The sequence below is a fragment of the Liolophura sinensis genome, chromosome 10, assembly GCF_032854445.1.
Source record: "Liolophura sinensis isolate JHLJ2023 chromosome 10, CUHK_Ljap_v2, whole genome shotgun sequence".
In the NCBI taxonomy this organism is placed as follows: Eukaryota; Metazoa; Mollusca; class Polyplacophora; order Chitonida; family Chitonidae; genus Liolophura; species Liolophura sinensis.
This window is the reverse complement of record NC_088304.1, coordinates 27,651,872-27,674,915: the sequence shown is the minus strand read 5'-3', so window position 1 is coordinate 27,674,915 and position 23,044 is coordinate 27,651,872. Positions and strand designations below refer to the sequence as shown.

General features: G+C 40.6%; 1 protein-coding gene across 1 annotated transcript in view; it reads right to left on the bottom strand.

Annotated features, from left to right (window-relative positions):
• Positions 1-356: 356 nt before the first annotated feature.
• The window catches only part of LOC135477065 (uncharacterized), a 33,074-nt gene continuing 10,386 nt past the window's right edge, over positions 357-23,044 (bottom strand). Inside the window, exons 3-6 of the mRNA XM_064757217.1 lie at positions 6,170-6,442; positions 2,890-3,240; positions 1,223-1,318; positions 357-451 (exon numbers count right to left, since the gene is read on the bottom strand). Coding sequence (XP_064613287.1) covers positions 357-451; positions 1,223-1,318; positions 2,890-3,240; positions 6,170-6,442 — 815 coding nt within the window. The remainder of the gene's footprint in view (positions 452-1,222; positions 1,319-2,889; positions 3,241-6,169; positions 6,443-23,044) is intronic.

The following is a 23,044-nucleotide window of genomic DNA, read 5'->3' as shown; positions in this document are numbered from 1 at the left end:
AGAGGTTACCGGCAGATCGGACCAGCCGGCCCATATAATTTGCTACTACATATATTTAAGCATTGGCACGAACCGTTATAATAAAACCCTAACTAAGGTAAATTGACAAGAGGCCGTATTTCACCGGTTACGTGAGACCATTTACCAGCTATCACACTGCGGTCAATACTCTGCTTTAACTCTTTGTCTTGTAAGACTTTTATTATATTACAGAGCATTCGCCGATAACTTATATTTTTCTGGAATCTGCAAGTTTTCCAGATGGATCCCCTACTTTTGCGATGTGCGTTCGTTGCAATCTCAACAGATCAAAGTTTGTTTTTGGAGACCTTTTACCTTTATGCCTTGTGGATTTCTCATATAATGTTGTTAGTGTTGATGAGGGTTTGGAAAGAGTAGGGGAGGATGTTGGAATGGTTGATGATCCAAATCCAGGCCGGGGGGCGGAGGCCTGTGAAAAATACACAATGATCACACACCATGAAACAACGATACCACTGGGCGACAAATGAGACAATTAGGAGTTAAATTATACAACACTTTAGGCGACAAAGCACATACAAATGCATGGTGGAAAATGGACAGAGTATAGTTAAAGTATAATAATTTGCCATTATTGATGAAAATAAAGCCTGCAGAAGCAAAAACGTCAACAAATTTAAGAGACCAAACGCAAACCAGAAATTTTTGCTGTTTGAAATCATGTACTTAAAGGGCCGAGCTGATGTCGTAAGATAATACACAGCAGTTCAGTTAACAGCCATAATTTTCACCTTTAATATAAACTACAAGATTTCAAAATCCTCAGTGATTCTGCATTCAATCTATACGTTAGAACAAGCAAATCCATATATCTATACTGATGCGCATTTCAAGCTTTTTTGAGTATATACGCCAAATACGAAAGCATTAAAACTTGAGCAACAGACAGTATATAGCCTAACAGACTATCTGAATATATGTTTTGCTCTACAATAATTTACATCGGATCCACCGAGACATCTGTTAAAAAAGAAAAAAAAAGAAAAACTCATAACTATTTGGCGGTTTGTTTTCACATTTAAAATTAGCAACATAACAATATGGAAGTTCTCAAATCACGATAGATAACCTTTCGTTTAGTACAAATATCAGAAAGATTATAAAATCAAACAAATATAAGGGGGGGGGGGAGGAATGCCATGATTATACGTGTATTATAGTTTCATAATATAGAGTTTACCTGGAAAACTGGTTTTATTAAGAAGAACAGAGCCACACTCTGTTTTATTTGGAACTGGAAAAGGACGGAGATGTTCCAAAGATTCTTCCGGCACGTCTGAAAAAAAATTGGAGACAAATTCAAGCATTTACTTCAATATAAAAAATAGGAGCATGTCATTTCCTTTTGTTTAAACATTGTGTTTACACGCGATGCTACTGGCTTTAACAACAAGTCCGACATATCTTCAGACAATGCATTTTCGCACAAAACCTTCATTTACAATATTTCCCCACACATTTCTGCTAAACTGTCACATACTGAAGCGAATGACTCATCTTGACTATCGCGACTCCTGTAAGCAGATCTGAAAATATTTCCTGTTCGGACCAGTACTCAGTTCATTCGTAATTCAATGAAAAATGACTTATTCTCGTAAAATACACTTGAACTGGCAGTGTCTCGCCACTGTGTGCCGTTATCTCGCCTCACTAGACGTGTGTATCGACGACCGGGAAATTGCGCAAAACAGCTTAAATATTGATTGGCAGCGCGGAACTAGATAAGGGGAGATAACCAGTATCTGTGATGACCCAACATTTGAAAACAATTCTCATGCAGCCGTGCGGTGATACAGTGGGATGAACATGGCGAACGAGGGTCAAAAGTTAAAGAGTTTTCTACTGTTGTATGTTATGACAGAGTGGCATTTTTATTGTTTTACGATTAGTTCTGGGTATCGCAATGTTGATTGGTGAGGAAGATTAAGGTAGATGAGTCACCGCGTACATGAAATATCGTCGATATGTCAATCAAATCTCACTTACTCTGCCATAAGGACAGAACACAGGGCAGAATTGTTACACGCATACCAGGATAACTGAGAGCCGGGTCAAGGTCACGATTCCACATGTCCAATATTGGTAGTCTAATTTTAACACCCCAGTATAATGCGAAGTTTATGACTTCATGAGATGTTTATGTTGACATTATAGGTTTTAGCAGTTCACAACTATTACTCCAAAAAAGTCTAAGAAAATTTGATTTTAGCCAAAAATTGGTTTGTGGACATTGCAAAGTCTCGACCGTTAGTACTAAACTTCATCTATCTTGACATTTTCCGCCCTACTTCTTAAGTTTCAGCGCAGAGAAAGTCAAAAGTTAGATTTAAGTCTGTGCTAAGCCTAACTCAACTACATCATTAAGGAACTATAGAGCCCATTTTCACAGAAATTCGCTAATCAAGTTTTCTTAATTATTCTCGTAAATTTCGTCCCCCGGTGACTCTATAACTGAACAACTTCATTTACCCAAAAGTGATAGTTACTCGTAATTTCATTTATAATGTTGATGTAAAAGTGATCTCTTAAAACATCTGTGTACAAAAAATACAAAAGATGTGTACCACAAGCATACATTAATTACAACAAATGTGTACAATAACATCAATGTGTACCTTGCATACATCATCTTCATGTACCTACATATTTAATGTATACCAAATTGTGTACCTGTGCGTCGAAACAGACATTCGTATGATCAACCAATAAGGGCGTTCCGGGTCAATAATCGGAAATACGTAGTTTGTTTACAACGCGGGATACACAAACAGATACGTACAAAAGGGTACACAAAACCGTACACATTTGCTTCGTGGGAGTGGTCACAAGGTTTTATATGTGACTTACATCGGTATTCCACCCACATTCTGTGACCTTTGGTAGAGCCATCCGTGACGAGTAACAGCTCCACCTCTCCGCTGAGCGTTGACGTAAGTTCACGTTTTGCTGTCGAGTCAAGCTGAAGACTTTGGCCGTTTTTCGCCAACTCTTTTATCCTGAGATATTGCTGACCGGTGTCGTCACGGTGCAGGTATTCCCTGACATATATGTCTACCTTATAACCGTGAGGCGGGTAGAGTTTCCAGGAACACATGGAGTTACCCGTCACCAAGGCGGGGTAGCCTGGACTGGACAGATACCTCTGATCACGTGATACTCGGAAACCACGCTGACTGCAGTTCGATTCCACGGCATGCGCTGCAAATGAAAATTAATGACTGACTGATTTATTTATTTATTTATTTGATTGGTGTTTTACGGCGTGCTGAAGAATATTTCACTTATACGACGGTGGCCAGCATTATGGTGGGTGGAATGCGGGCAGAACCCGGTGGAAACCCACGACCATCGGCAGATTGCTGTCAGGCCTTCCCACGTATGGCCGGAGAGGACTGATTGACAAATTGAGTTAAAAGTATGATTGGAATATTGACGGGTTGCAACTTGTCCTCCCATTCCATGATAATGATCGTGTGAGACTGATTATTTATTTATAACTCCAGATCTCTTTATTCACCAATACATTTTAAGTGTTGAGATCACAGGTGCCAATGACAAACCGTGTTTACTTATGCATTTGAGGGACTGCTTAATTTGGTTAGAGCGTGGGCCCAGAAGCCTGGAGACCAATGATCAACCATAACAATCATTAAGACTTAAAATAATACTTTTGCTGCCTCACTTCGCGATCGGTACAGTGACTTTAGAGCATGGGAACCAGACTGATTGGGTCGAGTAATGTGACCGAGTGGGGTGTCTTGCCTGGTGTCTTCGGCATGACACTGCAGTGGCGGCAGCACTTTGGAGACGTGGACTCACCCTATAGTTATGTACACACACCTAATGACTCCTTTTCTTATGACTAAAAAATTGCTAAGTTCGACGTAAAACTTCAAGCATACATACATTGATACTTATCCGTTTGGAGTTTTGAACTTGACTTTTATACAAGAGGCAATACCTATTGTAAAGGGCACCAATCAATTCCCTGAAGAATCCGCCACTTCTAGTCACGTACCCTGACCAATGTAGTCACGGAAATCCATGGTGTTAAGGGATGTATAAGTTGCTATATTTAAGTATTTACACGATCCGTTATAATGAAACTCTACATCTTAGGCACATTGATAAGAGGCCGTATTTGGCCGGCTAAGCGCGACCATTGTCACACTGTCGTCGCTGCTCAGGTTTTACTCTTCACGTTGTCGCTTTCTGTATTTTTCAATAGTAGAGACGTAAAATGTGTAAATGGTGATTTTATTTCCTTATTGATTAATTCAGCGAATGACCCCAGCCGAGAATTTGTGGTTGCTGGACCATGTTATTTCATTATTCCATTATTGAATAATGGCCGAAAATTTTCCTCATGGCTTGTTTGATTGAGTTATTATATTAGCCTTATTAATTTCATGGGAGAGCTTGCTAATTTTGCAGAAGAAGCGAGCCGAATGTTTTCATCACAGTTGGTCTAACGTCCTAATACCCCATCATTCGTATATGTAGATGTAACTCGGCACGAAATGAACCAGAGATCTCTCATCAAAGAGACTGGTAGTCCAAATGCCCTGTCGTATTTAACATTTCCTTTACCAAAGATTTATTTAGTGTAATTGGCATCAGTTTACCATGCCAACCCTGTAAGCACACCAGGCGTTCCCTCAGTAATCTGTCATTACTACGTCGCCTCGTTTCATCTCCGCCGAGCATTACATCACATTGCTCTGGCATCACAGTTTAACAATTCCACCCGCTGTTACAAAAGTAGGAATCATTGGCGAGCTAAAGTTTGAGCATAAGGGTTTTTTTTTAGAGAAAACCATATAGCTCATCTGGCAAAAGTTCAATGCGTATCCCAGCACAGTGCAACCTGCTGCACGCAGATTTCCTGTTGATAAATTACCCACCTAGCCATATCTGCGATCGTTCACAGCGCTTAACCCATCTTACGCAAAATTGAGTAAAACTGATGATAACATCTGAAGCCATGGGTGGTTTACCCTGTCCAAGGCTTTACTACCTTCCCACAGACAGCAACCTTATAAACAATTCTAAGCTGAGGAGTCCATAAAGCTCAACCAGCCTTATCTATGCCTAAACATAGGCCGAGTTTGATGGAATAAACACACTCTTGCAGCAATACAGGGGCCTTGTTTCGTGGGCAGTGTTAAATATCAAGCTATACAAGATAATGTCCCTGCCAGTATTTATCTCAGTGGGCGTACAAGTGAGTACCCAGATATCCCAGCGTCTCCCAAGAACTACTATCCAATCAAAATGACAGCCAGCCAGTGCTAAATATTTATGATGGTTGGGGAAATAAGCCGAGGTGAAGTGGGCAGACTTGTGAGATAAAACCTCGAGTACCAGTAGTGCTTCAAATGGACTCCACGTAGAATGTTTTCTCCTTAATGTTGTATTTTAGCTTTGTTTGTTTTCCCAGGTTTTTAACATTGCCTTCAACATAATCTCGGTGTTGCCTTGTCCATGGGTACTCTCAACACCCACATATCTGCGGACGCCATGCCAATGACACCAGACAGGACACTCAATACAGAAATAAAATAGCCTGACACCGACCATTTGGGGCGCATGCTCTATCCACACGGTCATTGCTTGTTTGGGATAAGTTAAGTATTTAGTTGCATTCAACCCATTTTGATCTCTATACACTAAATATATGTGTTTAGTGTTTAAACACATCTCTGTTACATTTTATAAACACGTCTTAATGTTTATTCATAAAAAAAACTGTGGTTAGTACCTAAAGAGAAGTGTTTATTGTAGTAAACACGGTATTACACAGTAATGCGATGAATATTTTTGGTACACAGAAAAGTCCTGTAAGCATTTGTTTATATTAAGTGTAAAAAAGCGATAAGTATGTACAAATTAATGAACATGTGATATGATTACGTTGTAAATGTTTTCTGTTTATTATAGTAAACATGTTTCAGTGTGTAGAAATATTCAATGGGTGTGTTAAATTGTATTGGTAAAAGACAAAGAATAATAGTCGTGAGAAAGCTTTTTTTTTCAAACATTTTGTATCTTTATCGCCTTACAAAAAGAAATAGATGTTATTGAACTCTTAACGTCACTACATCAAGAATTATTTTTAAACCCTTACCTGAGACACACATGTAGCTGACAATGGCTATTGACAGAAAGGCCCGCCTGTCATTCCGCTCACAGTATTTTCCTGATATCAGCCACATATCGGCGCTGAGACAGTACTGTCGTCCGGAGCACAGACGCGTCACCTCCCGATAGGCCACCATGTCGCAATTACGTCCCCTTGTTCGACACATCACAGTGTGGATCATGATGACACTTCCGGTGTCGCACAGGAAGCCGGGATCGTTGACGTCGCAGACGTCTACCTCGCATTCTCCTTCTAGACCTACACAATAAGAACGACCTGATCATAAACATTCGGAACGCAGATAAAATTGTTTTAAAATGAAATAAAATTTAAGAAATATATCTGGAAGAATTGCTTACTTGTTTTCTTTGGAGATTTTGATATTTTGTATGTAAGAATGTGCAACATTAGTATGCATATAAGTATATTAGTTGAACGATCCACAGTATATTAACCTAAATGAACATGAAGTATGAGGACACAGAAAAATGTGTCAGTGCCAAATAACAGACAATTTCCACACGACACTTCAATATTGTCGGGTACCCTGATGAATTTACTAAACATTCGATGACGTCACAGAGAATTTGATTGAATGGTTCACTTTTCCCCAAAGCTCTGGTATATAAATAAAATCAGCTGAATGCTGTGGAAAGTTATGTTCATCATTATCGTGCATGTGTTGACGTTCCTTGGCGGTTATACAGTAAGAATGATAAAGTTTTTTTTAATGTTTGGTCTATATACCAAATAGAAAACGTTATACGCTGACTGACTTAAAAAATAAAATACGTTGTTTCGATGTTTGATTTACAAGTGAATCTCATTATCTTTTTAGACCGTGCTATGTTTGTACCCTTCAAAGGTCGTCTATTGCAAATGTATAGAAACTGGTTGTTGGTTTTGCAGCAATAAATTAGCCATTTTACCGTGTTGCCATTGCTTGGTTCATGAGAGGTGAAAAAGATATATACGAGACGGAGGGAAGGCGTTTGAAAACTGGCAACCATATCTCCCTGATATACTAGACACGCGATATATGCGATAACTTTACAACGAGATAAACTTCCATGTTTGATTTGAAAAGCGAAGAGGAGTTTGGGAGGTCTTGTCGTCGTAAACCGGCAGTGCCAGAGATACAGGTAACACGTAAAGCTGCAGATCCCTATCCGAAACTCATTTCTCATGACAAATATGAAAGATCGCAGACGTGCTGAGTATAATTCGCGATGACAGGGGAGAGAGAACGTGCTAGCTCCCAACACCTTGCTCCTTTCCTCTTATCACCGGGTTGTGTGTTTAGCCGGGTTTAAATCAAGCTCGTTTGTGGAGAACAAACTGCGGAATTGGCATATGGTATCTTGTACCTGCCTCCGTTTTCTAAGAAACCCAAGTTCACAACACCAATTCTTGTCATTTTCTTTCAAACGCATAACTTTTCTATCCATAAGGCAGTTGGGTGCGCGGTAACTACTAAGGTTGTTTAAAACAGCTGCTCCTGGCTATGCATCTCTTCGTCTCTCTCTCCCAAACATTGAGCGATAGCAGTTTTATTGCGAGCTGTTAACGACTCGGAGGCTCTATTCCCCAGACGACTGCGTGCGCAGCGCAGTGAGGGGCCCCTATCTGAAAGATATGCACAAGCTGCCGTATGCAGAACCGTTATAACACGAGTCGCAATCATGGCGAGAACAGAGAAATGCAAGACGTTCTGTTATCTGCTATAACCAAGGGGACCCGAGATTGTCCTCTGAGATTGTCCCATTTAACAACTTTCGCTCCAAGCAGAGAAAGCAAATATGAATTTAACTATAAAGTTTTGTTGAGGGAAATCATAGTATAGCTCATATAAGCTGCACAGTGAACTTGCTCTTAGTTCACACAGATATCCACCTGAACTGTTAACAATATTATGTACAAAGAGAGCGATAACGGAGAGAGAGAGATAGCAGTTATCTGTATGAAGTCATCTGGGATCACGAATACCTTCTGTAGTAGATACGACCGGTGGTTTGTGGCCTTTGTTTTATTGCCGCTTAACTGCAGCCCCACGGCATAGACAGGACAACCTCAAGCACGACGATATCGCCCACAAAACAGACTCCTTATTTTTCTGTTACCATTCTAAATGTCAGCGACACATTAGTGGCGATTGAGGGCAACACACGTGACGTCTGACTAGAGCACAAATCGTTCTATCACCCCAACGGTGTCGCCTGCATTGTGAGGACATAGTTGTGACATCAACAGCGTACCTATATAGTCAAGACTAGATTTTCTGACCAGTATATACCAAGATGTCCAAAGCCGAAAATTAATTTGTACTATAGCTTGAGAGATATACAGCGCATAGTGTACGGTACAGTACATGCATACCGATTGTTTCAGTTTGTTACTTTAATACAACAACACACATTGGGTAATTAACCACGTGGCAAGCTCCAAAGCACAGCTTGGGGCAGAGTGCATTATGAACGACCGCATGGGATGTACATCGGTTCTGGCATATGGCAGAATACATCACGTACTGGACAATATGCAGCCGTTCAAGAATAAGTGGCAGAGTAAAACTCGTGCGGTGCGATAGATAAACTGGGTACCCACAGATTACCCAGGCACACCATGCAGCATCATGTTGTAAGGTGGTGTCATCCAGTAAGGTGAAGCAGCTGTAAATTCCACAGGAATTGAGCTTAACCACACTGGGTCAGGGACGAGTCACGGGATTGTCAGGGTAGTGAAGTAGATAGGATGTGATGGTGAACTTGGTTGTCATATACAGTTTTGTTTGGATTGGTTCTACCTACACCTTAGTGACGACTTGGTCCGTCTTTATATAATCCATGTACAAAAGTCTTGCAGATACGGTTCAACTTTGTGCTATTTAAGGTAATGCTAGATCTATAAACAACAAATTTATTTGACGTATCATAAGTATTTTAGCTTCAGTCGTTTTCCGAAAACCGCATCTTTCTGAAAAGTTGCCATTTTTATAGTTTTTCCCAAAACAAAGTCCGCAAAACGTTAAACCTTAACAGAAATTGAGAATTGGAAACAAAGGGTCGTAGATGGTCGAGGATTAAAGGCTTACATAACCCAAGGAACCATACTACAGGTTGCAAACATGTTGTTTCGATACATGGTGGGGCATGACATTTATCTGGATTTTGTTTATCGCCATATTCGAGAATATTTCTCTTATGCCAATGGCCATCAGTTTTAAGGCTGGAAGAAACCAGTGTGATCGAGGTAAACCACCGATCTTTGGTAAGTTACTGACGAACATTCCCACTTTTGAAGTACAGAAAAGCGCACGATATTAGTGGAAGTCAACCGCCCTCCAACATACATTAGACTGCGAAAGCTGGGTTTTAGTTTGGCGAAACCTGTAGGTTTTGTGGTAGAGTTGGTAACGCCTGGCATATCCAGCACCTGTCAAACACGAGTGTTACGTAATCCAGTGATTGAAAATGGATCTTGACTGAAAACCAATAATTCGACAGTGATCGTATTGGTGAGATATTCAATACGGGTATGGGATTATGTCATCTGGTTATTGAACACTGAAAACTGATCTTTAATCCCCTGTTAATTGAGGATCTTGTTTCCAAGAAAACATGACTGGTCTTGTTCGATGTGCCATGCACGATAATTTTAAATTTACCAAAACCCGAAGAGCAATTTCAATTAATCGAAAAATGAGATGATCTATCGACTTTTCCAGCTATATATATATACTAATTGCAAAATGGCGATGAAGAGGGGTTGCTTTCAGTATACGGTGAAAAGGATACTCGAATTTGTTTATCACGCCTGCTTATTCCAAACGGCGCAAAACCCCACAAGGATCTAACGATGCATCCTTTGAAAGGTCAGCATTCTTCCAGACTCTAACACTATAACGATGACTGCCAAAAGATAAACCATCGACAACATCACAGAGACAAACTTCTCGGTTTTCTTTGTAAGACGCCATCGTCGTTACAAAGCAAACTGGCATGTTTAAAAAAATTGGCAGAGAGTTACTGTCCGAACTCTTTCGGGGAAGATTTGTTACTTTTTTGGGGAACTGTTTGATCTTGGGTGTTTAAGGATATTGAGGAACGGGGTTATCTGTGAAGTCCGATGTGATTACATACCGAGTTGGGTGGCACCTGCCTTAGTGTTGGCGGTCAAATTCCTCTCAGAACCAGTTTATTGGCCTTGGCCTATTGAAGGCAGATCCTGACATTTGGCAACACCCTCAGCTGTTGTATGTGGGCCTCATGTGCCCCAGGGGCTGGCCGGGGTGACCTGGCCACAATAACTACACCCTGGGGAGCACATTTGCTGAGGAAGAGCCATCTTGACGAAGAAATGTCGGTCAGCCCCGACGGCGAAACCTTATGGTGGTGCAAATATTCCCATCTTTCAAAAACGCCAATCACAATACAGGGTGTTTAATCCTATATGTACACAGGAAGCTGAAGAATCGAATATGTTCGAAATTTGATTATTACAGTTGTTCTGCTCTGAACATTTTGAGTGCATACAGGGTGTTTCCTTTTCAGAATTTATAAACAGAATGAAAAATATCCTAGATATAACACCTTTTCTGAAACATTAGCAAACAAATCCGATCTGAAGCAAAACAAAACGCCGTGGCAATTCTTACATCAAGAAATGACAAGGGGCTATATTTAATGGATTTGTGATCAGGCTAATAGTGTCTGATAATATGTTAATTGCCACACTTATTAACAGTCATGTACACTACCATTCTGTATTGACAACTAACCTATAGCCTAATCTGGACGAAAGCCCAGAGTTATAAATTTTCCTTGAACGTTGTAATTTTTATACGAACAGCCAAAGCTCGACAAGAAATAATCAGCCTTATTATCATTAAAACGTTGGCACCAGTTTCACAAGACTTGCAGAATCATGCTAATTGAGTGTTCAGCGTGACACTGTGACAAAACTTTCAAGAATACAGAAATTGAACGTTAGGTTATTTTATTACGTAACCGCGGACATCTGTAAGTCGTTACCTACTACACTCTTGGCAAAACAACATTCATTGTTCACTGCTGGGTAGGGATATTCTTGGGAATAACTGGAAACACATACGTATACTATCGTAGGAAAAAATGTGTGGGAACATGTAATTTTGCGTGCAATAGTCTTTCACATCTCACGGACTTTGTTAAAACGTGGAATGAATTTGGTGCGCTGTGAGAAAGCCCTAAAAATCAACAAGAAACTAGCCCTGATCGCATTTCCATACAAACAGGTTCTTGGGGCCATGATAGACGATCAGCGTTTAATGAGTATTAAGCCTCAAAGGCCTGAGATGGACACACAAACAGACAGTTTGATGAGGGATAAAGATTGGCTCCCATCCTTACGAGGCAGAATTATCAAATTATTAGTGTGTATTGGACAACGGATGGGTTATAGATCTACATTAGCGCTGAGCGGAGGCCATCTCTGGGCCACTGTGTTTGTGACTAGAAGCCACCAAGGCGGTAGGCATTGTCAGAGAGCCAAGAAGGCAAGCTTTGTCATCTACGTCTTTATTTAAAGCAAAAAGGAAAGACGGATGTGTTCAACCTTACAACTGGGCAAGGGGAACAGAAGAGCGTGTCAAGAAAGACATACAGAAACAAATAGCTAAGTGACTCGAACTGGTCTCAGTTTACATAAGAAGCCTTGTAAATCACTTGATTTCGCGTGCCACTGGAAAAAAAGCAATCTTTCAATATGGCATTTTCTGAAACATTTCTGTGCGCATCGGGTGGTAAAAAACAAACTGGCAGGTAGAACTTGTTTAGATTCCCCATCTGTACAACTTAACTATAACAGACATACGCTATCTTTAACTGACACAAGAGTTCGCTGTTCAATTCATAATTCCAACATCCGCATTCCTGTTGATCGCGAAATGGAACAAACAAAAACACAATATCAACGTCTTCGGATCGTATTTTTCCTACAGGGACAGAATCTAGGCGTTAACAAATGTAACACTGGATGAATACAATACAGATGTACATTATTGTTTTGTGCCACATAATAAACAAAGGTTAATCTCCGTTTGTTTTCGCCATATTCGCCCCGTAAGAGTTCCACCTATTATTGCCTTAGAGCTTAGCTCTACAAAGCAGAAAGCACGAGCAAGGTTTTTTTTAATCTGTAGGCCAATTATCCTACATTAATATTATTCACGTGGCACTGATTTACTTTCGGCATACAAATGCCTTGTTTACTTAAGTAATTATCACCTGGAACATCAAATCATTATACACGTAACACTTCTTTCAAACTGATTTCATTTCAGTTGTTCATACTATATATGGTATATTTAAGTATACGTATGCTCCACGTTGCCCAAAACGACTACGGACGTTTTTCAATTGACATTAATTTCACTGCAAGTCAATGATCATTTAATTAAAAAGGTTATCTCGTGGTGTCAAAGTGTCCCGCGGGGTGTCTGCGTATGGCCTGAGCTGTGACGAATATACAGCAGGCAGACGACGGGTTAATTAGGGTGTTAATTAGCCCTGGTCTAATTACCTCTGTTTCGCGGACTAAAGGGATACGTCTGTCACAAACCCCTGTCAACAACGCCCCATCAAAAAAAGTTATGCCCGGTTTGTGTCCAATTTCAACATTGACATTTACTCAATAGGTCATTGCCTTGGGGAACACCAATTTGAGTTGTGCTTTTTGGAGGCAGTACAAAGCATAAGGGCTCTCCAGTCAACCCGTCGACACGTAATAATCAGCCATGGGCCGGCCTATTACTGCAACAATGTGAATGTAACAGATGACGGTTCAAGAGGCCTCATCCGTCATCTATACAGTCAGAAAAGAAATTCAAACGATGCAATTTACAAATCAGGAAAAAACAACCCACGAGGCTCAAGTCCAGCCTGTCTATATACTTATTTAATGCTTTCGGATACCGTTTCATTATAATGAAGACAAAATAAGATGTCTCCAACCACTGCACTTATGTCTTACTTCTCAAAAAATAGCATAATCAGTTACAGAAAGCTTCAAGAGGTCATGCACGTTTAGGTACAGCGTTTAGTGTTCAGGGGATGGTAATAGGCTTCTGTTGTCAGAATTGGAGTCTAAGTACACTCCTCATTATATAACCATATAAGGATAAGTTTCACGCCTTAATTTGCATCATTGGCATGTTTTTAAAGCTGGACTGTTTAAAGGGTCACCAGGTTAAGATATAACCATTTGGGAGCGAAAGAGGAAATCAGCAATAATACAGTTCCGGTTTTTGCTGTCGTCCTGTATAAAAGTTGGACATCGCCACAGAAAACAATAAAGGCGTTTATAAGTGGGCCTGAGTAAAAGGCTTGGCTGAGGTACATATTGTGAGGGGATTTTGGGTTTCAAATGATCTCCCTGACTGGAGCAGTCTAAAAGGATCACTTGCGTTAGGTCAAAGGTCTGATTTTTTCAAGTAGGCAAATACTTCAATTACTGGAGTTAGGGATGAAAGATAAAAGGGCCAAATATACTTTCTCCTTTCCCTGTTGTTGGGATGTGTAAAACCATGCCAAGAGAAATACATGCAGTTTGATATCGTTTGTTACAGAAAGAGTATATTCACTCCATGGATTATGATTTCGCTTACGAAATAACCATTGAAAAAAGAAAAGTGTGAAAAAAGATGAAATCTCAATATCCATAAGAATGAGAGACATCTGACAGTGAGGATGTTTGATATACAAAATCAAATGGTCTCACACAGCCCTGCATTTCTGTCAACCAGTAGTATCAGTTTGAATATCTGGAAATCGATCTCTGAAATCCAGATAATATAAAAAATTACATGTAGTTTCGTAAAAAAAGTGAGTTTTCCTGACAACCAGCGATATGACAGTTTTAATATCCGAGCAAAAAAGCCTGGAAACCTAGATTGTCACCCTAAGCTCAACCTGTCCCAGGAACTACATGGATCAATCAATGAAATAACTTTCAGATTATGCGAATAGTACAAAGTATAGCTATGTGAAACATGTACAGTATCGCCCTAAGAGCGCTAATTGTCGAGTCTTAACGCAGGTTTCGCTGGTTTTACTGCGACTTTAATCAGGATGCTTGTCATGCACCAGGTGAAGGTCGGTGGTTTCCTCTCGACACACCAGTTTCCTCTCTCTTGTACCCGACTTGATTAAGGCCTTAAACGCCAATTAAATTAGGTAAATAAACAGCACCCGAGGTAGGCTATATGTAGCTAAATACCCTCTGCTGAAGTCTGCTTGTAAAACAGTTTCTTTTGCAATTCTCCGCAAATTAACTACCGTGCTTATATACTAATAAGGGAACATTTCCCCAAGTCCTTCTGCAGAGGTACACTTCCAAGCGCACATGTAAATTACATCTAAATTGAATCATGACCATGACAATAAGGGCGTTCCTATATACGGCGGGCTATAATGCATTTCCGGATGGAAACAGTTTCGCGATAAATCTAGCTAATGTGAATCAAAGCCATCTGGAAACTCTCACGGTAATGGCCATGGTTTTTTGAGATGGTTGACAGATTCGAGAAGGTGTTACACGCCACTGAGTCACAGTTTACATGTCACCCTTTAGTGTAAACCACCAGTCAGCTTTCATTACTTTGCACAACAATAAACACTGCGAAATATGGAAGCCCGGATCGGCAAACAAGCCTGTTAACAAAGAAATGATACACTTGCGCATGTGTTGTCACTTTTACAGCGCTTGGTGATATGCGGACAAATTTTATGTTGCTAAGAAATTGCTAAGCGACGCTGAAAATTGGAGATTCATGGGAGGGAATTTCGAACATCCCCAGCATGTGCAGTGACGATCGACATTCAGCTGTGATATTGCATACTGTGACTTCCTCATATGCACTCAGGATGTTCAAAAATATTTTGGAGGCACTTTTATCGATGCTCTCTTGTGTCTCTGCGTCTCTGTTTCCAGGCAAGGGGTCGAAGGGTTGCTAACAAAGCTCCCCATTGTTGATACACATGTTGTGGTGTTCCAAATTCCACACATTTTTATTCCTTCCAGCTGAGGTGTGATTTGACATCTTCACTGGCACCAGCATGCCATGTGTTACTTACACCAGACAGACCGTGCCTGCCGCCGCGCGCTGTTTCATCCATTTGGGCATCCCAACAGTGACTATCGGACCGCTGAGTTTGGCTCGACCAAACACGTCTATCTCCTCCAGATCTGTCTTCAGCCCTCATAGAATAATTACTTGTGCATTTACTGCACCGTAACCCACTTCTGTTTAACGCCGGTATCTGTTATCACGGGAAACTTCTGCATCTGGCATTGACTTCTCCACTTGAGTGAATGTTATGACTTAAGGAATCAGTAGTTGTAAGTTTGGCAACTAGCGCATGATTCTATCTTGTATACCGCTGCATGCTTCTCTTGCATGTGGCTACCGTTACCTTTCTCCAGCCAATCAGATGTTTTGTTTCCCTACTTGGCCCACAATCGGTTGATGCAATTGCTAAGGCTTAGTGTCACCCAAAACATGTACATGCAACATCTTAAGTCTCGCATAAACAAACCTATAAGAATCACATAAATGAAGCTTCCAATTCAAGTAATTTGTAATAAGTGTATTTCCTGACTGAAATAAGTTTACTTTCAAAATAGTTGGGGTTCTTGTTGAAAAAAATTCATTTTTGTGTCTACAATCACAAAGTCCATACGTTGTCATAACGTGAAGCAATGTGTACTTTTCACATTTGTGTGAAAGTAGTCTCAGTAAATCTGATAATACTTACCTTTGAAGTGTTGCAAGAAGTGTTATAGCGGTCAAGAAGCAAGAAACTCAAGTCAGCTGTCTCGGAGATTTCTAGTTACTTAACCTGAACTGGTGTGTTATTTCTTGTCTGGTAAGTTTCGGCATGTCAACTTAATACATGATGTTCAGTTAAACCTTATTGCAGAGAAAACATTAATCATCACTGGAGTTTTTGAACTATAAACACGAGATTTAACGAGATAAGTCAGTTGCCCTAAAGGGTCATCAGAGACTGACTAATTTGTATTCTAGCCTTAAAACAAAGACATCTTTGTTTCTCTCAACGTCAGCTGCTCTCTAGTTAAAACAGTATATAAACGACGTGCTGAAATACAGTTCCTCATTTGTTCACAAGTCAAAGACAGAGATGTGTATCATATACACGAGTGCAATTAAAAAAGGATTCTTTCCCCATGCAGGTGAACGTGTACGTTATGATAAACTACCAGTTAACTAGGTGTGAAATTGACAAGACGATCTACCAAGATATCTGCATCATGGCAATCCTGTATAACTTAGAAATAATCACCATAACTCCCTGGCTGATGAATACAGATCGTAACACAACCGTAACATCGCAACAATGACTGATTTGCCACACCATATTATTTATTTATATATTTTCTTGGTATTTTACGCCTTTCCCAAGAGTAATTCACATGTAGGACAGTGGCCATCATTATGATGGGGGAAAACCGGGAGGAGCCCGGGGTAAACCTACGACCATCACGTGCAGTCGGGTAGGAAGCCGGCGTGAGCTAGTCTTGAACTCACAAATACCGCAATGATGAGAGGCTTCTGGGTCATTGCGTCGCGCTGCCGTGCTGACCTCGTCGGCCACGGAGGCCCCAACACCCTACGACAATACATGTGTTACCTGCATTAGTATATAGGAAAACATACCAATATCAAAACAAACGGAAATTCGCTACAACTTCAATATTCGGCCATCTCATCTTGAATTGATACCCCTCATCTTCATAAAAAAAATAGGACGTAAAAAATTTGACCAGCAGGGCTATGTTTAAAGATAATACGTCAAAAATTGGGCAAACCACGGACAGACAGAAAGCTGTTCGTCGCAGTTGGTAAATAGCCCCATTTCACAATGGCTATAACGTCCTCTAAGGTAATGTCGTCTTGCATGCACGCCGCTTGTTAAGTAAAGGGCCTATGTTAAAAGGCATACAAGATGGATGTGAACAATCTGACAGACCAGCAAATCGATTTATACAGCTTCTTATACACCAACAATCGGACACAAATTCTTCTCAGCAAAAAATTCAGATTCACTATATAATTAATTTATTTCACCGGTGTTTTACGCCGTACTCAAGAATATTTCACTTATACGAAATATAGCGTTATGGTGGGGGGAGGGGTAAACTGGGCTGAGCCCAGGAGACATCCACGACCATCCGTAGGTTGCTAGAAGACCTTCCCACGTACGATTGAAGGAGCCAGCATGGACTTGAACTCAGAGCGACCGCATTGGTGGGAGGCTGGTGAGTCATTGCCCCGCGTTGGCGTAGTAACCCCCTAGGCCACGAAGACCCACAATAAAATAAATTTTGTTCACCTGAACGGTGTATACAAATTATCATTCTTATACCACTGATATCATTCAAAATGCTGAGTACATTCACTTATTATTCACTTATATCATTCATTATATAGTATCTAACAACAGCCCCTTTGCTAAGAAATTTGGAAGAGACCTCAGTCGGCAGGGCTGCGCCATATGGCTACTACATGTTGAGTCTTAATGTTGTCTTCATGTATTCCCAGATACTTTTGACCGCTGTCATTTTGATTTCATTATCCATTCTCCTGCGTTGGTCTGATCGATCTCGTGGATTCTCGCCCTGGTATGAGATTCACAGCTGATAGACATCACGCCTATAGACTCTCGGGCCCGCGAAGGGCGCGACATTCTAGGTCAAAGCAAACAACATAAAAAGGGAACAGGTGTGAAGGTGAAAAGGCTGAGATAAAAACCCGGGGACAGGTGGAGAAAACAACGCCTGTGGGGGTGGGCAACATAACTGGCACATAACCGAATAACTCTATATCCTTTGTGGAGTCCAAAAGAATCGTAGTCAGATGAAATGTTCAAATTAAGTGTTTTCTGTATTTTCTTCTGTCAAATAGCCTCATTGTGTAGAAATTCAGTTCGAGGTTTCTTAGCAACGTGAGATAGTTTAGGTATTTAACAAAGTACATGTACGTGCAGGGAAGCGCGTCCATTACAATTAAAAAATATTCCGCGTGTACAATATTCCCCAGATTGCCTAAAACATACCCATATACCTTTTCAACCATGTATATACCTCTTAAACCATAGCTTCCACGCAGACATGCAAATATTTGACATCAAATTCGTTCCAATGATATTTTCACGGCCAAGAAATTGGCTATCTCTTGCATAAAACTAGAGGTTGTTTTTGGCAAACAATCCGCCCAGTAAATATTAGGCTTGCACCCTGTGATATTTATACTGTTAAAGTGATTTTACACTCAATAACTAAACATTCATCTGTTAAATTTAACAGAAAGTCTGTTATCTGAGTGACGCTAGAGTGCATTCTGTTATTGCAGCCGATTATCCTGCTATATTTATATACCACACATATTGTATTAATTCATGATAACCATTCTATTAGACTAACAGGATATTATGCTGAATGTGACACGACACTGTGTTATAAATGAATGTGACACAACACTGTGTTATAAATGAATGTGACACAACACTGTGTTATAAATGAATGTGACACAACACTGTGTTATAAATGAATGTGACACAACACTGTGTTATAATAACAGAACACATTACGGCATCACTCAGACAACACACTTTCTGTTAAATTTAACACACTAACTGTTTGAGTGTAAAGTCTTACAAAGTTATTAATGCGACCCGCTTTATAAATTTAAAAAATATTATTTCCAGCTTTGAACGGTAACTCGTTGGCAGACGAGCATGATAATTTGTGAAGGTAATTACTTGGGCTACTATAAAATAATGACAAACATTTGATGGAATTTGCTCTTGTGTACTTTTGGCAAACAACCTCCGGTATAGCCTCTTGGGATCACACCGGTATATGGCTCCCAGGGACGTCCAGACGCCATGCAGTTTTATATAATCAGGTTTTTTACAGCTAGAATAAAAAGGGTGAGTCAGATTCCCACCGGAAACCATTCCGGACAAATTACCTATGTAGCCGAAGATTGGCACTACCGTGCTAGCCATATTTACACTAGGGCAGGTAAATTTGCTCCAGCACGCTAAGTGCCCCATAGAATTCTCCCCTGGTGTTAGTAGTGGTGTGAGGAGGTTCAGCTATAGTATGAATCACTCTGAATTGAAGCGAGATAGCTATTTCCGTAAACTCACACCTTGTAGCGAAGTGCTCTTCACTGCTACATAAACACCTATATGGATTTTTACGGTGTAATTGTATTGGGACTCGGGTGCTACACCGCTGGTCACACTGTCCAAACTTGACCCCAATATCGTATACTGTCAACTCGCCTATTCACGTCGACGGATGAAATATTGAGTTTGCCGACAAGAAATATCAATTTGTTTAGACAATGCATTGTTGCCGCCAAACAAAAGTGGAACCATTGAAGTACTTGATAGACGGGCTGATGGCGGAGTGAAGAGATGTGGGGAAACAAAATGAGATCTTGACCCTGAGCTGGCTTTTACTTCTGAGAAAATAAAACTGGAGGGAGCGGGGATGAACAAAAAATCGATTTTCCGCACAGGCGGTCTGTCCAAAAATCTAACACCATTGCCTCTTTTTTCAATCGGGTCTTGCTTTGATTGTGTTGAATGATAACGTTTCTTCAGCAGAAGCCGTTATCCGTGGATAAAGGATGGGGTAATCGAGTAAGGTTAGAGCAGCCTTAGCCCCTCTCCCCCACCCCTCGGCGATGATCTTTCTCACACATCACCAGCTAGCCGTGATAATTACATTGATAAAACACTCACAGGTCCCTGACATAACGGCAGCAGTGACAGAGGAGATATGCAAAGTAACCTCACTACCACGACTACCCCATCTCACCAATGGCAACCCCACTGTCAGATGATTGGGTTAAGAAGATGTTCACCGCAGATCTTGAGAGTTCTACACAAACGCTCAACAACGATCTGAGTCTCGCGAGACTTTTTGTTCTTTTGAAAACGCTATGGCGTCATGCCAGACAGTGGTCTGGTCCAAAAATAGCACTCAGATTAAATGGAGGTCTGTGCCAGTCTAATTACACACCAATAAAACTGAAGAAACCTTTGCTATGGATGTTTTCCAATGGAATAAAATGCACATCCCGCGCAAATAAAGGGGGGATTTCATTTGCCATTATTCTGTCAATTGCAGATTGGAGCGCGAACGGGTAAATCTCGCGTTACTTTTTCCTCAAGATCTATTACAGACGTGTGTTATTTTTTAATCCTATATACAAGGCATGTGGTTTGCGTTACAACAGCAGTATGAGGACTTAACTTGAACACTAGTAAGGTAATACAAATCCACGGATATTACTTAACTATATTCACGTCTAACACACAACATTTTAATCTGTTGACACAAGTCAAATAGCTTAAGCTCTTTGGATACCAAATATTTGCTTTATCAAGTAACTAAATATCATGTCCTGTATGCCCGTATCACTTGGCCACCATACTCAAGAATTGTTGATGTCAAAGAAGAGGAGGAGAGGGGTGAGGTGCGGGGGTATGAGGGCAATGTATATGTATTTTAGCTATATTTGCTATTAAAGTGATCCTCGCCTTGAATCAATAAAACCTACATAGACGTGAAACAAAACATGTGTATATTATAGACTTCTTAAAAGAGTAAATTATGCCCCAAATGGATGAAAACGGAAACTCTATTGACCGAGCAGTAAACAAACTTAAAAGTAGCTGGCGAGGATTCTAAAGGGAGAATAGCATTCAGATTTGTGGGCAGTTTTAACTAAGTCTGCGGGGGCTAAACTCACATTTTCTGTGTAATAAGATGCGTCTGGTACTGCAATATAAGTATGACTCAATTTATTACACACTCTTAAAAGAACCAGTTCCAGGGGATAAAGGCTATAGTGCTTGTCAAAAGCAGAATAAATCTTGTGGGCTGAAAAAAATGCCACTTGATATCGTATAGCCCTAACATAATAATGGAAACTTGATGAAGTTTAGAACCAAATCTAACCGAACTTTTTAACAACACTTACGTGGTATATATTAAAATCTAATAGTTTAAATCTTTCTATTTCCGCTGAGTTAAAAACTGCATGTTTATGACCTGTGTATTTCACTTGTTCTGGTTGGAATAGGACATTAGCACCGCACGGCAATAAGGCAATGGTGGTACAGTGAACTCTATCTCTCTTCTTTTACCGAAGAATGTTTGCGTTCTAGGTAACGCCTATAGCAACAGAGCTCTCTGCAAGCATTTGTTTTGACAGGACCTCTTTTACTTGTGGAACACCAACCATCAAGATTTGCTCAGTGCCTGATTAAAACAAACCAACATACACAAGTTCTTTGACCAGAAAGTAAGAAACGTGAGTTGGAAAGAATACAAGCCCTTGTTTCGTAGCGACGACCGCGAGCACCGCCTGTTTACACAACCACAAATCAGTTGATTTGTGACGGCCGATTTTGCTGGATTACAACACATGTCGCCATCGTTACCAGACGCTGTCTGCTCCTCAAAAGGAAGAGAAACAATCAAGTCTGGTACGCGTCATTTTAGAGACTATAATTGTGACTCTTGTGTTGTAAACAAAATTGCGGGAGAGCAAAGGCTGGAACTATGGGGAGAGAATTAGTCGAGTCGGGTTTCCATGAGTGGCTGTTTGCGGACTACAAAGAGACGTTATACACAAGCAAATAATTTAGACCAAATGACTTTCACATGCTAAGGTATGCGCTTTTACAAAAACAACGTCGAGGAAATAGGTTCGGTTAAAATGAGTGACAGAGAAAGAGCCGTTACGGAAATTTTAGCAAGTTTAAGTGGCGGCTACAAGTGAAGAACCTACATTTCGCAAACCAGCAGAAACATTGATCAAACACGTTGCCTTCTATTACAAGCTGAAAGGGTAGGGTAAATGAAGACAGATTGTCTGCTTCCAGTGACCCTATAGCTCCAGTGCTCTGTTTTAATATGAGTGAGAGTTAGTAGTTCGGCTCCGTAGAGGTACGATTGGGCACCCCGACTGGAACTGATTGGAATTCCACTGATCAGTGGGGAAAAGACCGATCATTCTCCCTTCCCCACGCGAATACCTTTCCTGAGATCTCCTGAGATCGGATTAGTTTTGAATTCAGCCAATTATCGCCAGCATACCGTTCCGCACAGCACGGGTCAGCTATGGCCCACAGCTGCTAGCTCTTGGTCACGTTTGACGCGTTTTTCTTCCTCCTGAGAATGGACCAGTTCAAGGAGACCTGTATAGATCCATTCTTACCACCGTGACCAGCTTTCGGCTGGGCTCATTTACTTACTTTGCATAATTGGATTTGAAGTGCACCCAGAGACGTAATTAAATTCCTAGCAAAACTGATGCAGCGCTTGTTGACAGCCACTGTGCATGAGAGTCCGACATTTCTCTGGATTCTTCTCACAGCTACTGAATCAGCTTCCATCAGCTCTTTTTTTCGCAATACAACCCTTATCATTTTGGGTTGCGTCTATTTTCAGAATCATTTTGCTCAAACAATACGAAAGCAGCTGGGGTTTTCAATTGTCAGATAAATGCCCCAATCTTCGTCGTCCTTTGGGGTAATTGGCTTCCACTCACTGTCTGGCTGCACAGTGCTGGTTTTCTTACTGAGGAAGCTTGTTCTCTCTTTCCTGCATCATCGATGTAAACTTTACATCATGTAACTGTTAACCGTTATAAAACGTCAATCCAGTGTTTTTTACCCGGGATCTACCTGTTTTCCAATACATAGTAACACAACCACCGGCGTATAACACTGATTAATGTAAGAAATAAACCACATGCAAACCATTGCAACACAAACC